This window comes from Indicator indicator, chromosome 22, assembly GCF_027791375.1.
Source record: "Indicator indicator isolate 239-I01 chromosome 22, UM_Iind_1.1, whole genome shotgun sequence".
Lineage (NCBI taxonomy): Eukaryota > Metazoa > Chordata > Aves > Piciformes > Indicatoridae > Indicator > Indicator indicator.
The window spans coordinates 9599914-9615056 of NC_072031.1; the positions used below are offsets into that span (position 1 = coordinate 9599914).

Genomic DNA, 15143 nt, shown 5'->3' on the forward strand with positions numbered 1-15143 from the left:
AGGAGTTGCAGCAGAACGTGCCAAAACTGCACTTTAACTGATGGGTTTGATAACAAACTTTCTAAGCAAGCTGTTCCCAGAAGTTTTCTACTTAAAACACTTGGAGGCAGTTTGTTGCAAATGTTGGTGAGTCAAACTGCACCTGAGCATCAGGCTGTAGGGATCTGCTTTTGAAGGTTTTGCTAGCTTGGGATATTTTCTTTTCTTCAGGAACACTAAATAAATGCTGTCTCTTTTAAGATGTTTTGCTTTAAGAACGGTGTAATATGGTTAAGTTCTGGCAGTTGGGATGTAACCTTCCTTTAAAACAACAAATGGCACCATAAGTACAGACCTGGCAGGCATGTGTCTTGCACCACAGCTGGTATATCAGCCCCCATACCACAGAGGCTTTACCTGCTTGGCCTGTTTGACTGCAGCACGTTTCACTTTCATGGGTAACTTGTACAATAGTGTCTGTGGTTAAGTCCACCCCCTGATCTTGAGTCCATCTCTATGTCATGTCTCTTACCTGATAGCCTGAGATATCACAGGCCCACCACGCTAGAAATAATTCACCTTTATGTTGCTAGTCCAGATCCATCTGCGCCACTGTAATCTTTTTAGCTTGGTCTACCTGCTGGTTGTGATGTTCTTCAGTGCCTCAACTCTTAGAGCATCCACACGACATGCTCTGACCACCAAGTTCTCTGTCCAAGCAGCACTATCTTGCCACAATTCAGCTGCCCAGATGGGTTTACCTCTGTGCTGCCAGTTGTTTTCCTTCCATTGCTGTAGCCACCCGCAGAAAGCATTTGCCACCATCCAGGAATCTGTACAGAGGCAGAGCATTGGCCATTTTTCTAGCTCAGCAATATCTAAAGCCAGTTGCATGCTTTCACCTCTGCAAGCTGACTCAATTCACCTTCCTCAGCAGCATCTTTGACCTGTTTTGTGGGACTCCGCACAGTGGCCTTTCACCTTCTGTGCTTTGCCACAATGCAGCAGGACCCTTCAGGGAACACAGCAGATTGCCCTTCATTATCTGGCAGTTTGTAGTATCGGGGAGCCTCCTCAGCATGTGTCACCTCTGCTTCCTCTGGTTGCACCCCAAAATCTCTGCTTTCTGGTCATTTTGTGATAACTTGTAAGATTCCTGGGTGGTTGGGGCTCCCTGTTTTTGAGCCCATTGCACCCATCAGTGCAATTCATTTACTCCACATGGCATCAGCTGCATGATGGGTGGAGGAGCCTCTTTGAACATCCAGCCCAGCACTGTCAATAGGGGTGTCAGGAGAACCTGTGTTTTGGTACAATCATCTCCGAGGCATACGGCTAAACAGCCTTTGACTACAGTCTGTTACTGGAGCTCCGTCTCCAGTCCTAACACAAACATTAGCCCTCACCCCAAACCTAACCTTAGTGTAATCGTAATAGCCCTAGTTCTAATGACCCTAACCCAAATGCTAACCCTAACCACCCTAAATCAAACCCTAAGTATAACCATAGCCCTAACGCTAACCATAACCCGAAGACTAACCATCCCCCCTAACTCTAACCCTTAACCCTAAACCTAACCCTAACTATAAACTTAACCCAAATACTTAAACCTAAGCCTAGCCCTAAACCTAACCCTTACCTAAACCCTAAGCTTTAAGAGTGTATTTTTATGTACTTAGTGTCTACTCAGCCCATGCAAAGAAACTTGAGTCCAGTAGTTGAGTAAATTGCCTGAAATACTTTTAAGATGTCATCCTAGGGGACAAGTGCAAGTTCAGTGTCCAAATCCATTAGTGTAGGGCTTGGGGAACCTGCCTTGTCCTTCTGCTGTCCCTGTTCTGCTGTGGATGACACTCTGCAAGCTGCACCTTGGTGTTATTGATGTGCAGTACTTTGCCCTGGAGAGTAATTAAACTATCTGTTCTGTCAAGGTGGCACTGGATGTGTTGCATCACAGGAAAGAGAGATGCTGTTGCAAGGGGATGATTTAGTTGGAAACTTTCAACTCAAAGTTGGAGCAACATCTCACAGAAACCACAGCCCCTTTTGCTGGGTATCGCAGGTACAGTCAGTTCCTATTCTGCTCCAAGGAGTCCAGGGCCACCTGACCGTGCTCCGGTGGGGAGATGGGGGAAGCAGGGTGCTGTGCAGCACCAGCCTGGCCCTCTTTTTCACCTCTGGAGGAGAAGCATCTGATTCTGCATGCTGTGGGCGTCCCTCACACCTCTGGGCCCCTCAGCGGAGGAGCCTTCCCTCCCCTCTAGCTGAAGGCTGGGTTTTGCTAGGCAGACACCTGAGGCTGTGAGGCGGTGCTGGCCCCAGTCCCTGCCCCTGCTCTGGGGTCCCAGGCTGGAGCCGCCCAGTGCATTGCACTGCAAGTACGGGGAAGGAGGCACACACAGCAGAGGCAGGTAAAATGCTGTGGGGTCCTGGCTATCCCCCCCAGGAACCCACCATCTCTTCTCTTCTGCCCACCCCTTACTTCCCTCTTTTTCTCAGCCTGAACTCGCAGCCTGAGGGTTCCCTCACTGCATGTATGGCTTTTGTTGAGAGGTGCTGAGAGCCCAGCTGCAAAGGGGAAGATAGACACTAGCAGTGCAAGGGCTTATCAGCAAGACTTCTGATTGCAGGGTTAGCTTTCTCGTTATCAAGCTTCAGAAAAGGCAGCAGCTGCGTCGGGGTGAGTGATAAAATGTCTAGGATTTCTGTATATGGAAGAGTGGCTCTTTAGGGAGCAAGAGGAGAAGGCAATCTAGGAGGTCCTCGTAACTGGAAAGTTCTGCAAAGGTGGCATGTCAGAGATCTGATCACAACTGTGCTGCCATGGTGCAAAGCACCAGGGATATGCTTAACAGGATCTGCAAGAAATCTCCACAGGGTGATTTGGGATTGTCTAAAAGCTTCAGTGAACTTGTGCAAGCAGTCTAACTCCACTTGCAAAAGGAACTACTTCATCCTGCAGATTGTTTTATCAATCAGGACTATTTCGTGGCAGACTTTTTCTGCACCTGCTAACTGTCTACTGGAGATGGTCAGGGTGAAGTGTTTAACCTCCTTATATATTAATTTAGAGTGCTGTAATTAAAATACACTCCCGATCAAAGTGATTGAGTTGGAATAAATAAATTAGGATTGACATTGTTAGCATGATTTAAACTATGCAGAGTAATCAAACCTTGCTGCAAAATTAAGGCTGCAAAAGGCAGAAACAAACACAAGAAACTTCGTTGTCTAGGAAATCAGATACGTCTGAATGAGAGACTCACAAAAGAGTAGCTGAAAAAAAGGTTTCAGTGTGTGTAAGAACAGGACAGGGGAGATAGATTCTTAAAGTCTAATGTTTAAATTTTTCATCATCTGTCAGTTTGAGTCACTTGTGGTACAAGACTGTAGTTAAGTGTTTGCAATAGACTGAAGTACTGCTAGAAGCTGTTAAAAGGTATTTTCATAAAAGAGTACCTTGCTGATCCATGAGATTAAACAATCTCAAAAAGGCATTAGCATTTATCACATGTTCAGATCTGGAACTCAAGCCATGACAGGGAACTCTTTAAAAAAAAAAAAAAAAAAAGAGAGAGAATGGATCCTAATTCAACAAGAGGAAAAAAAATAACAAAGTCAGCTCAGTGTCAAGAGCAAGGTTGGCCAACAGGGCCCTCAGTGTCATTTCTTAAAATCAGGAGTAATCCTAGTGTAAGAAGCTGTAATCTGTAGAGCAGGGCATCATCTAGTATCTCAGAGTAATAATTTTTTTTACCTGTGGGGATGGTGACTGTGACAGCTGGGCTGAAGGCTAGGCTGAGAGCAGAGGCAGGAAATCCTCTCTGCAGTAAACTCGATGCAATGTCTGTGAAGGTAGCTTACGGTCCTCAGCACTGTGAAGTGGACATGGCCGCAGAAACACCTCGGTGAGCAAGGCCTGCTCAGTCTCTGCTTCCTTTCCATCCCATTACACTATTACAATGTGTATCCTTGTCCATCAGGAACTAGACTGAAACCACCACATTAATTTCATGTAGACAGCTGCGAGAATGTTAGTCTTTTCTGATGAGAAACAGTGGCACCCTGGTGACAAGCTCCAAATATCCTGTTACTGCGCTTCCAGCTAATTTGTCTTTCAGAGATGCCACGTAGCACAGGGCAGCAGGGACAGCAAGAGCTGCTAACGCATGTTTCTGTAGGAATTATGTCCTAGCTGGTGGTACATTTCTCATGAGTACAAAGGCTAAAGCTTTGATCTGTCTAAATGAAGTGGCATGATCTTGGGCTCTGTATCCCAAATGTGTCACTTTCCTTCTGCTTCAGATGGACACAAAGACATTTTCCCCTTTTTTGCAGAGTGACAGCAGCAAGGGAGGGGGAGCGCAACTTCACCCTCTGTGCCTGGAGCACCCTGTACTGCCACAGGGCAAGCAAAAGGGCCAGACTTTCTGATATTTTGAGTTCAGAGATATGAAAATGGAGTGTCCCAAACCTATTCTGCATTAATCTTGCAGGCAACTTCATGAGCTAGAAAAAACTTAGGGTTTATTTGAGCATCTTTACTGTTTCCTTTCTGTCTTTTCTGGTTTAGCTGAGTTTAAAAGGATTTTTTGTTTGTTTGCTTTTACAAAACTATACTTAAGTCATATTGAGGTGGAATTTGTCTTAGTAAATAACTAGTGTTCATAGGAAGAAAACTAAAATAGCTATTTGGTAAAATGGAAATAAATCTGGCTGCATATGCACACTTGGCAGACTTGTATTTGCATTATATATGTATCTCCTGGAAAAATATCTGAATTAAAAACTTGGGAGAACGCACTTCTAGATCATTCTTATCTCTATCTGCACTCTATAGCTTGGGTTGTTTCAGATTTATAGCTATAAAGTTTTGGGAGAATATTGCCTTTTGATTCTGTTCTTTTTATTCTCCTTTTCAATATAAATATCTGCTGGTCCTAATGGACACTTGAAGAAATGTCCAGACTTTTGAAGATCTGTTTCTTGTTGGTATCAGTGAATCATGCTCAAATTACACACAGTCAGAACTCTGAAGGTAAGACCAGAGCTTCTGCCTGTGAGATGTGTTTTGTGTGAATGGAAAAAGCTACATGTAGTAAAATAGGTGTAGTACTGTTTAGTAACTAGGACCATATTCTCTGCTCTCTTAATCATGGAGCTGTGCCAGCAAGTAATTTAACCAAGATTGCTTGTTATTTAATAACCTTTTATTTTCATTGTTTTTCTATAAATACATTTAATCAAAACTGCATCAAATGTATATATAGTTTTGATCACTGCATACAGTACATGTATTTGTGTATAACACAGTTGAATGGTAAAACTTAAATCACTTTTAGTAATGGGATAATCTTTTACAGATTTGCCTCCGTTATTACACAAAGCTGTGGTCAGTATTTTTATTTGATCTCTCTACTAACATTTAATATTATAACCTAAAAATAATAATTCATTACATACATGTGTATTTTTTTCTTTAGGAGGAAGTAATAACTGGGAAATATCTGAATGGTAATGTACAAAATTGTTCTCACTTATGCTTCTAAAAAGAACTTAAACTCAATATCACACCATAACTTTTTATGTTCCGTTTTTCATGTGCAGCACTCCTTGATATACTTCATTTTCAAAGGTAATGTGTTACTCTCACCATCTTGATTTCTCGGTAGTATCTTGCACTTCAGATATTATCTGCTTCACTTCCACAGAAATGGGTACATTATGGATAGAATGAAATTGGCACACGATTACTTTGATTTAGATCTCCTGTGAGGATTATTTCCTCTTAACAGTGAAAAAGCAAAAAACATGCATAGAATGAGGCTTAGAATAAATAACCTGCTACAGTTTAATTTTTTTTTTATCATTAACTTTGTTCCTATGTTTCAGAATGTTTTTTTCAGGAAACTAGGTGCAGTTCCAGCTTTCTGTCCATCTCTCTCTTTCAGTCCTGCTCTATCCCCCTTCTGTCCTGCTTCCTCCAGCTTCTGGCAACTTTTAAACCATTTCCTAATTTTGTTTAAATTTGACAGAGCAGTTACAAGCCTCAAAGGCAATTCCACTCCTACATATTTTGAGAAAATCAATGGCTGTGTAAAGAAGACACACTGAAATTAATGAATCTGCTGAGGTTGAAAGGCAGCAGACATTAGTCACTGTGCTTTCTTTCTAAAAGCACATCAGAACAGGCATAATGGGATGCCAGGAGGCACACCTATAGCTCTGGACTATCCATCCACAACACAGCTTGTCTTTTGCCTGCAGATGGTACCAATGGCAATACATTGGAAAACTGAGATTATTTTGGGTGGATGTGGAGTTAGATGAAAAAAACCCTCACATAACCAATTCAGTCCATTCCTCACTGAAGTGTGCATTTTCAGTGCATTAAAGAGGTCAGCTACTAGTCTGCCTAGGCCAGAAAGCTGAATACTTGTGTCATGGTGTTCATAGCAGTATTTGTTTTTTCTTATGATTGTTTATTCTTGTAAGCTGTTATTTTACCTGTTACATTATTTTACTGGCAGTTTTGGTCCTGTTTTTTCTTACAGTTCTAACGTCTGGACAGCAGATATGCTTACAAAAGTCATGGCCTATTTTCATGCCCAGGAAGTTACAGTTACTCTTAGCAGCCTGCAGGTTTGTGCCATTTAAAATGCATGAAAATGTTTATTTTTGAAGGAATTTAAAAGCAACCTAACTCTGTAGCCAAACTACACTGTCAATAATAGAGATAACTAATAGATCTACAGTGTAGCAGGTAAGGAGGAATATGTCTGTGATTGTCTTTTCCCTCTAAGATTGCAGGAGTATACAAGGCAGAAATAAAGAAGACCTTTCTGCTTTTCCTCTTATGGAAAGCAGGAATTGGAGTTTTCAGTGATTGTTTTTGAACTGAGTATATACACCTGCTGTCATGCCATGTCTCCAGAAAATGGCAGGTTTCTCCAATATTTTGACTGTGGTTGTAGTTTGCACTGCTCCAGAGCATCCTACAAAAAATACCCACCTTTTAAATCTCTGTACTCTGTTTTTGTAAATTATCAATGTGAAAGTGATACACAAAGAAGTCGTTCTTTATGCCTGGTTATTGTGATTAGTTATGGGTTGGTTTAAGTGGAGCTGTAGCCTGCTAATCAAAACCTCTACTCTACCCACACACACAGAGTGAAGAAGGAAAATGTCAAATATGTAATCTCTGAGCCCCAGGCATTCCTAAAAGCCCATGGTCATGTATCCCTACAGCACTCAAACCTTTTCCCAAGCTCCATTTCACTGTCACAGCACATCCCAACCCACAGGAGACTGACTCTGCCTCATCCCATTTGGTTAGATTTATTAACATGCCTAGGCCTGGGCCACAAACAACAAGGACCCATGTTAATGTTTGTTGGTGTCAATTCAAGCAAAGCAAAGGAGACAAAGAACAGTTTCAATTTAGACTCCAAACCAATTCTGAAGCAATTCTGTCAGGAATTAAACAGGATTTTACTCCAGTCTGGTGCTAATGAGCTTTGTAGTGCTTTCTGTTCGCTGGTGTAATTCCCTTTAGGTTTTCAAAGCAGGCACAATGAGATTGTTAACTGGTAATGCAGTCTGATGGGAGAGAGAATGTTTTTGCCATACAACCTGATACAGACTTTTCCTCCCATCTAATTGCACGTTTCTTTCCCTTTTTAGAGTATTAATATGCACATAATACCTGGTTTTGACCTCTTTCAAAGTTTAATTTTCACAGCTCTGCTGAGTGAAACAGAAAAATGTTATTACTCTTGTTTTATGAAGTGAGAAACTGAGGCACTGGATGACTCACTGAAGAGGACCCTCTCATGAAGCCAAGAACAGGATCTAAAAACTACTGCCTTTCACGATTGCATTGAGATTACTTTTGTTTACAGTTTATGCTGAGTGTAGTTATTCTGCTCATCAAAAACACAGACAATACAGGAGCTAGGCTCTTATCTCTCCATCAGCAGAGATTTTCAGGGAGCAAAAGATGCCTCTAGTACAATAGTACAACATTTTTGTACTTTATGCATATTTTTCAATACTTCAGATGTCCATAAAAAGTTACCTGAAGAACCTTTTGTACCAGCCTAGGCAGCTGTTAACTGAATTTCAACAGCTTGATCAGCAGCAGTTCCAAACTGCAATGAAGTATCTCTTCAACAGCAGAAAGGACCATCTTGTAAGTAACTTTGCACTTGTGAAAAAAAAAAGTTGCTGTCAATGATTTAGATGAATGGGACAGGTCTCTTTGTAATCTGCAATGAGGTATCTCTTCAACAGCAGAAAGGACCATCTTGTAAGTAACTTTGCACTTGTGAAAGAGAAAAGTTGCTATCAATGGTTTAGATAAATGGGAAAGGTCTCTCTGTAATCAGTGAGAGAAATGCATCTCCAGAGAATGATTCAACTTCCTACACAAGTACCTAAGGTAGGTAGGACCAGTTGTTCTCAGGGAGTATCTGCTTCTCTTCAGTGGCTGGAAGAGAGCCAAGATGGCTAAAGAAGGTGAAATTAGTCAGCCTGTGTTCCCTGTGTGACCGATCATAAAAGTCTTGCTCAAAGTCAATGAGTCCCACCTGGAGAGAACCATCCCTCCAGAGAGGATCTCTACCGCAGGGGTGGGATCATAGCCTGATCCATGAGCACACTTGGCATCTTCCCTCTTGAGAGGGCCTCCAGCATGGGTACTGCTGAGTGGGTGGAGATTAATCTGGGAGAAAGGGAGTGTTTCCCAGAGACATGAGGTGACTGCCCAGAACAAACAGTGGATAATCCACTATTCAAACAATGGTGGTACAGCTCCTGCTGCCAAAGCACACAGGACAGGTGTGCAGAGCAGGAGTGCATAAGCCCTTTCAATAAAGTCTAGATTCCATCTTCTCCAACAGCATACCCAGTTATTCCAGGACTGCATGAACAAATCACCAAGCCCAGGACTACGAGCTCAGAACAGCCTGACCTAGACATGTTGACTTGTAAGATAGAGCAACCTAATAATCCTTCCCCAACTAGGATGACTTTATTCCCTGGGGTTGGCTCTTTGATTTTGACTCATCTTCTGAAGGGGATGTTTGTAGTAATGGCTGCAAGAAATACTGCATGGGAAAAGGTCTATTCTAGAGATACCTACATATTAAACTAGGTATGAAATAATACCCCTTCAGTTCTGATATAATTTAGTTTTCCAAGTAATTCATTTTTCATGAGAGCACACACTATAACTTCAGCTATTTGGATTACTTTTCTGGTTTTTGCTTTGATTTTTGTCAAAAGATTCAGGATGGTCTTTGGCCAATGCCAGAAAGGAATTACCTGAAATAATGCAACCAAACAATATTTTGCAGCTATTTTTCCTGAGAACAGAACCATATTTTTTGTAGAGTGCTTTCTGTTAGGCCTTGAAAGTAGCAATATATTGAATTAAAGAGATATTCTTTTAACCTTTTGTTGCTTGCAGGAAATTGGAAATATTGTTCTTGACTGGAGCAAGACTAGAGAGAAAATTTTTCAAAGCCCAGGAGTAAACAGGACCTTGTTCCTTGTAACGCTGGACAAATGCTTTGTGGCTATGAATGCTCTGGACTGTGTGGATATCCTAAGTCAGGTTTTGCGTGTGTCAGCAGTGAGCTATCTCCAACCTGATATCATTGGGAGCCTTCCAAACTTTCTACTGGAGGATGCCTTCAAAAACTTGTAAGCCATTTCTTTGCCAGACACAACAAATACTTTGTAATATTTTCTGACTATGTGTATTTTTAAAAAGAGGTTACTATATGGTCTGAGTCTGTTTTCCAGACACAGCTTTCTGCTTGTACTGCTGTTTCTAAAGACATTTATCCGTGTGTAGGATTTAAAGCACACAGTTAATTCATTAGTGAGCTTACATTAACATGCCCTTGTTTCACGTAGATCAGCGGTGTTCAAGGACCTCTATGACCAAACCTCAGCAAACACACAGAGAGCTCTGTATGGTTGGATGAAGCAGACTCTACAAAAATCCCATAACATGAGTGGTACGTTAGGTACAAAGGATTTTTTTCTTGCTTTTTGTAAGATTTTAAAAAATCAGCTAAAGGCCTATCCATTGTATTGAATTGTTTCCCAAATGTAACACAGGTCCGTTTAAGAGTAGATGTCTTGAATACCTTTACTTCAGAATACAGAAAACATAATGGTTTTGGTTTTCACAGCAAATAGTCCAAGGATGCTTGCTTTTCATCTCTTTTGCACAGAGCTGTGCTCAAGTCCTTTTTTCTAAGACTTAAATAAGATACAGTTGTGTGGTACTCTGCACAGGCACATTGTTCACTTCTGCACTCCTATCCAGACTAGAAAAAGAGCTCTCATAACTCATGTGTCATATAAACCAATGCACTGTTTAAAAATGCAAAACAAATGCAGGATGTTGTGAAAGTTTTACTGCACGTGGCACTGACTTGCTCAGAAAAGGGACAAAATAAAAAGTTAATTAATTCTGGGTTCTATGCATTTTACCCACATCTGTTTGCTTTGTTAATGATTCTTAAACAGATGTGTCACAGCTGGGACAGTGCAGGACAGGCTCCACGAGGGGGCTGTAAAGCAGCAGCAGCATCAGAGCCAGTGCTTGGGTTTCACTGAGCACCCCAGCAGTGCTGTCAGGGGAGAATTTTACTTGTAGATGTATCTGTTCTTCCCCTTTGCAGGAAATCAAAACCAAAATGTCCCCTTGTCTCAGTGGAGCTAAATTTGCTTTAAAATGGAGTAACCCATTAAGTGGCAGAGAGGAAGCTGATGATAATGCTGTGAGGTGGTACTACTGCCAGTGCCTTACTGGGGAAGTAAAGATGCAGAACTTGCCTGATGGTACTCGGTAGTCCTTGGAAAATCTCAGAGCATCAGACATCTTGAGCTGTGTCTGAAATATCAGTGAACCCACAGTTTGTAAAAGATCACCCAGCTTAGGAGAAACTGAGAATTACCATGTTTTACCTCCTGGTTGCAAAGCATTGCAGATATGGTGAATCCACCCCAGAAAGCATTGAGTGTGGACTGATTACCATGGTTACATGAGCTGCAGAACCCATCAGACCTGAACAGGCGCAGTTGGACCGCTACCAATATCCAGGTTGGCAAGTCTAAAGCTCACTCAAGTGAGCTGCACACCACGTGTCACAGCACAGAGCATGGGACAACAGAAGAGTCCTGCAATGGTCTGATTTAATCACTTTAACTTCCTATGTTGGCACTGGCGCACTGAGCTCACCTGAGACGGGGATCAGCCCACTGCAGCTCATTGAAGCTCAGCAGAAAAAAAAAAACAAACAACTTGAAAAAAGCCTCAAATTCATGGTGCTTATGGTGCTTATGGGGTCACCTTGAAGAATTTTTGCTAATATTGGTGACACGTCCTCACTGTGTCTCTGTTGTGCCTGCAGAAATGCAGGGGTCTTCTCCATCATCCTACATCTCCCTGCTGTTTCAGGCAGCCCCTGCAGCTGGATCACTTGGTGAGCAGGAGATGACATGTGGCTTCTACGTCTTGGAGTCAAGCTTTTTAAGAAATTTCTTTATCACTCAGCCAATTATCACATTTCATATATTAAAAATGTTGAGTTATTCAGAAATGAAGCATGTTGCTAGCCCTTGAAAAAACAGGAGGCTGTAACTTGATTTTTTTTACCTCATTTGAAAAAGAACAGACTAGCTTTTGGGGATCATAGTTACCATGGTTAATAACTGCAAGGTTTTTTCTGCTTAACCCCACAGTCAACATCCTTAAATTGTGCTAGTTTTTGTTAACTCTTCTATCTTTGAACTCTGTTAATATTCCTGGTAATGGAATATCACTGTCAAAAATGGAGGGCTGACAGGCCTGCTGGGAGCATCGTTTTGTCTCAGCTAAGAAGCTTAGATCTCTGCTTTCAAAAGAAATCGCTAGTGAATGGAGTTCTTCAGCTTCTGATAGTTAGAGGCTGTTTTTTTCAGATGCTGAAAACTCTTCAAAGTGCACTGACAATTTTATTGTAACAGAGTTGTGAGTTCAGAGGTATCGCATGTTGAGCCATCCAAAGTATCACACCTGGGTAAAGCCACTGTCTTTGTGGTTCAGAGTATCCACCTAGTCCATAAGTAGTGTTTTTTTCTCAGGGGTATTTAGATCTTGATTTCATTTTCAGTCCTTGAGAGAATGTTACTCAGTGAATGACATTTTTTAACTGTCAGACAGTATTTTGTATTTTTTGCCAATCAGTTTCCATACAGGTACATGAAGGATTTCTCCGTTACTGCTTTTGCATATTGCTGAAATAAATGGTATCATCAATAATAATATATGAGATGTATAAAGTGTTACAAAGTATCATGTCTTCCTGTTGTTCTCAAATAATATATTTGATTAGGAAAACTAAATATAAAAAATGCTGCTCTAGTGGTTTAATTTTTCCTGTTCCATACTGTATCTATTTTCTGTTTTGACAGCAGAAAGCATTAATCATTTTCATATGCAAACATTTGAGACATTTGAAACACTATTACATTTTCATTAAAAAATGTATGGTCTCATAAAAATGTAGTGCTAAAAGCTAGCAAATGGAGGGAACCTGACTCTCTCTGATAAAGATTTTTCTGATTTGCAGATACTTTTTTTTTATTAGTTACCAATAACAATATGCTGGGTACAATAGATTTGAAAAATAATGACTTTCTTTAATATTGTAGTATTTGTTATGTACAAAACAGAGTTCAATGAATCCACTTCCTGGGTCAGTGCAGAAAATTTATGGATTTTGGGAAGATACATGGTCCATCTCCCTTTAGAAGAAATTCTGAAAATTAATCTCAATGAAGTAAGTAACAAAATGTGACTGGATAAATCATTGTTAAGTGGTGTCAACTACAAACAGTATGAACACAAATGCAAACTTAAACATGAAAAAGAACTTCGTATATTTAATTTGTATATTTTAATTACTTAAATATAAAGTGAATCTAAATCCATTGTCAACCAAATATTCCTCTGGTTTTGGAGTCTGAAAGTGCCTATCATTAATATGCAATTATTGGTGTCTTCTGTGACTTTTGCTGAAAGACAGGGACCAGTGATAAAAGACCTTCAATTATTTGACAGTTTGAGAATTGCTCATTCACCTTTGCCTTCAAAAATGCTGTATTATCTCAATCCCCTTCCTCTCTCTGTAAGTCAATTAATTTAGTGTAAAACGTATTGACTGTAATTAATGCATGGTTTTGTTTGTGCTGGTCAGATAAGACTATTCATTAGCTATGACAATGCAACAAAGCAGTTGGACACAGTGTATGATATCACACCAGAGCTTGCACAAGCTTTCCTGGAAAGAATAAACTCATCAGGATTTGATATGAGAAACACTTCCACTATCTACAGGCAAGACTGCTTTTCTTTTTCTTTTACAGTATTATATGGAGAGAATGAATAAGTAAGGAGGAAAGAGAGGAGCACTAAGTACCTGCTGATATTGTTGATGTGGCATATCTTTTTCCTTCCAGCAGAAAAATCTAGGCTGATATCCAACCCTGTTTAGCAACAATGAAGAATTGCTACTTCATGAATTTTTGGAGGTGTGCCTAATTAGCCAACACTTTGTCTCCTGCTCCACAGCAAGGAGTTGTCTGTAGTATTAGTAGGAGGACTACAGCAGTATCTGGGGGACCCAGTCAAGGCTCCATCACATTGTGCAGTACAGCAATAAAATAAATTGAGATAGCTGGACACGAGTTGCCTTGGCTGTTTGCATCACAGAAGATGAAGGTTTTTTTGTGGAAATCATGTTACAGTTAGGACTGAAGGAAGAAGTCTTAGTTCATGCCAGCCAGGACTGCGAGTGTGTTTTAATTGGCATGGATGTCAACAAAGAGGTCACAAAGTAAAGAGGTGTAAAAGTCCACCATCGTGCTATCCTCTTTAGGTTCTGCAAGGTTTAAATCCATGTGACTGTTTTGTGTGTAAGCAGGGAACTGCATTTTCAGGGTTGTCAAACTGACGCTGGACTTACTTTAATAATGATAAAAAAACAACCAAAAGAAATTGCTCTTACTCATAAATACACAGTGAGCTACCTGCGAGACGGTGCTGTACACAATCATGTAAATGGATGTATTTAGTCCCCAGACACCACTGGCTGAACTTATTTGTAGCCTCCTTGGGGGATACCTTGGAGTTTTAAACTAATGGAGAGTATGTTTTAAGCTTCAGAGCTCCTGTCGTTATTGCAGTTTAACTCCCTGATTCCCAGGCAGTAGTGCTGATTGTCAGAGATGTAAGCGAGGGAAGAATTGTGCCCCCACTCTGCATTTCAGTGTCAGAAATCTCAACAATTACTTTATCACTCATGAGAGGTGCCACATTCTCACAGATGAGCAAAATGTCATGCTCCATAATCCTTAACATATTCCATTTTTACAACACACTTATTTTATATGACTCGCTTTAAACATACTGATGATTTAAATACACTTTTAAGAACTAGCAGTATTCATTGCTGCTGATCCCAAAGGAGATGCAGAGCTCTTGGTGGCTGTGCAATAATGCATCAGAGGGTAATTATTTGTTATAAAAATGCAGTTATGGGTGTTTCTCTGATTTGTGTGTCAGTTGGATGATGTCCCATGAATTCAGATGGGCTGCTGAAGCAGTATCTTATATTGCTAAGCAGGTTATTATTGAGGGACTAGAGGAACTAAATACTAAGCCTTTCTGCACTGCAGAATTTCACTGAGTTTGTGGTAGTGCTGCAGCATTGCCTGGTGTTGATTTAGTCCACATCTGGACTTTATAGCCCAGACTCTGCCCATACCTGCATCACTAACTTGCTAAAAACCAGAGAGGAAAGCTGGGCTTGTAGGTTCTTGACCTGTGTAAATTATAAAAGCCAAGGCTAGTTGTTTAAAGGGACAGGGGATTGTTACAGGCTTTCTGCAAACAAATTCACCACCATCACAATGAAGTTTGAAGGTGAGAGAGAGATGCACAAGTCAGACCTTCTGTGCCAGGCTGCAGATAATGGCAGCATATAGGCACAGGGCCTAAGTCTGAAGGCCACCTACAGCAGGTGCTTACCCCTAACAGTGTGTGACTGCTCTCCATCTGCAGTGATGTGGTTGCACTTTACAGAGGTTAATGGAACCGCTGACTT

General features: G+C 40.9%; 1 protein-coding gene across 1 annotated transcript in view; it reads left to right on the forward strand.

The window, feature by feature from the left end:
- The first annotated feature begins 4938 nt into the window (after positions 1-4938).
- The window catches only part of OTOA (otoancorin), a 31459-nt gene continuing 21254 nt past the window's right edge, over positions 4939-15143 (forward strand). Inside the window, exons 1-10 of the mRNA XM_054391126.1 lie at positions 4939-5017; positions 5343-5371; positions 5463-5493; positions 5587-5614; positions 6534-6621; positions 8039-8170; positions 9449-9684; positions 9901-10004; positions 12712-12818; positions 13236-13375. Coding sequence (XP_054247101.1) covers positions 4939-5017; positions 5343-5371; positions 5463-5493; positions 5587-5614; positions 6534-6621; positions 8039-8170; positions 9449-9684; positions 9901-10004; positions 12712-12818; positions 13236-13375 — 974 coding nt within the window. The remainder of the gene's footprint in view (positions 5018-5342; positions 5372-5462; positions 5494-5586; positions 5615-6533; positions 6622-8038; positions 8171-9448; positions 9685-9900; positions 10005-12711; positions 12819-13235; positions 13376-15143) is intronic.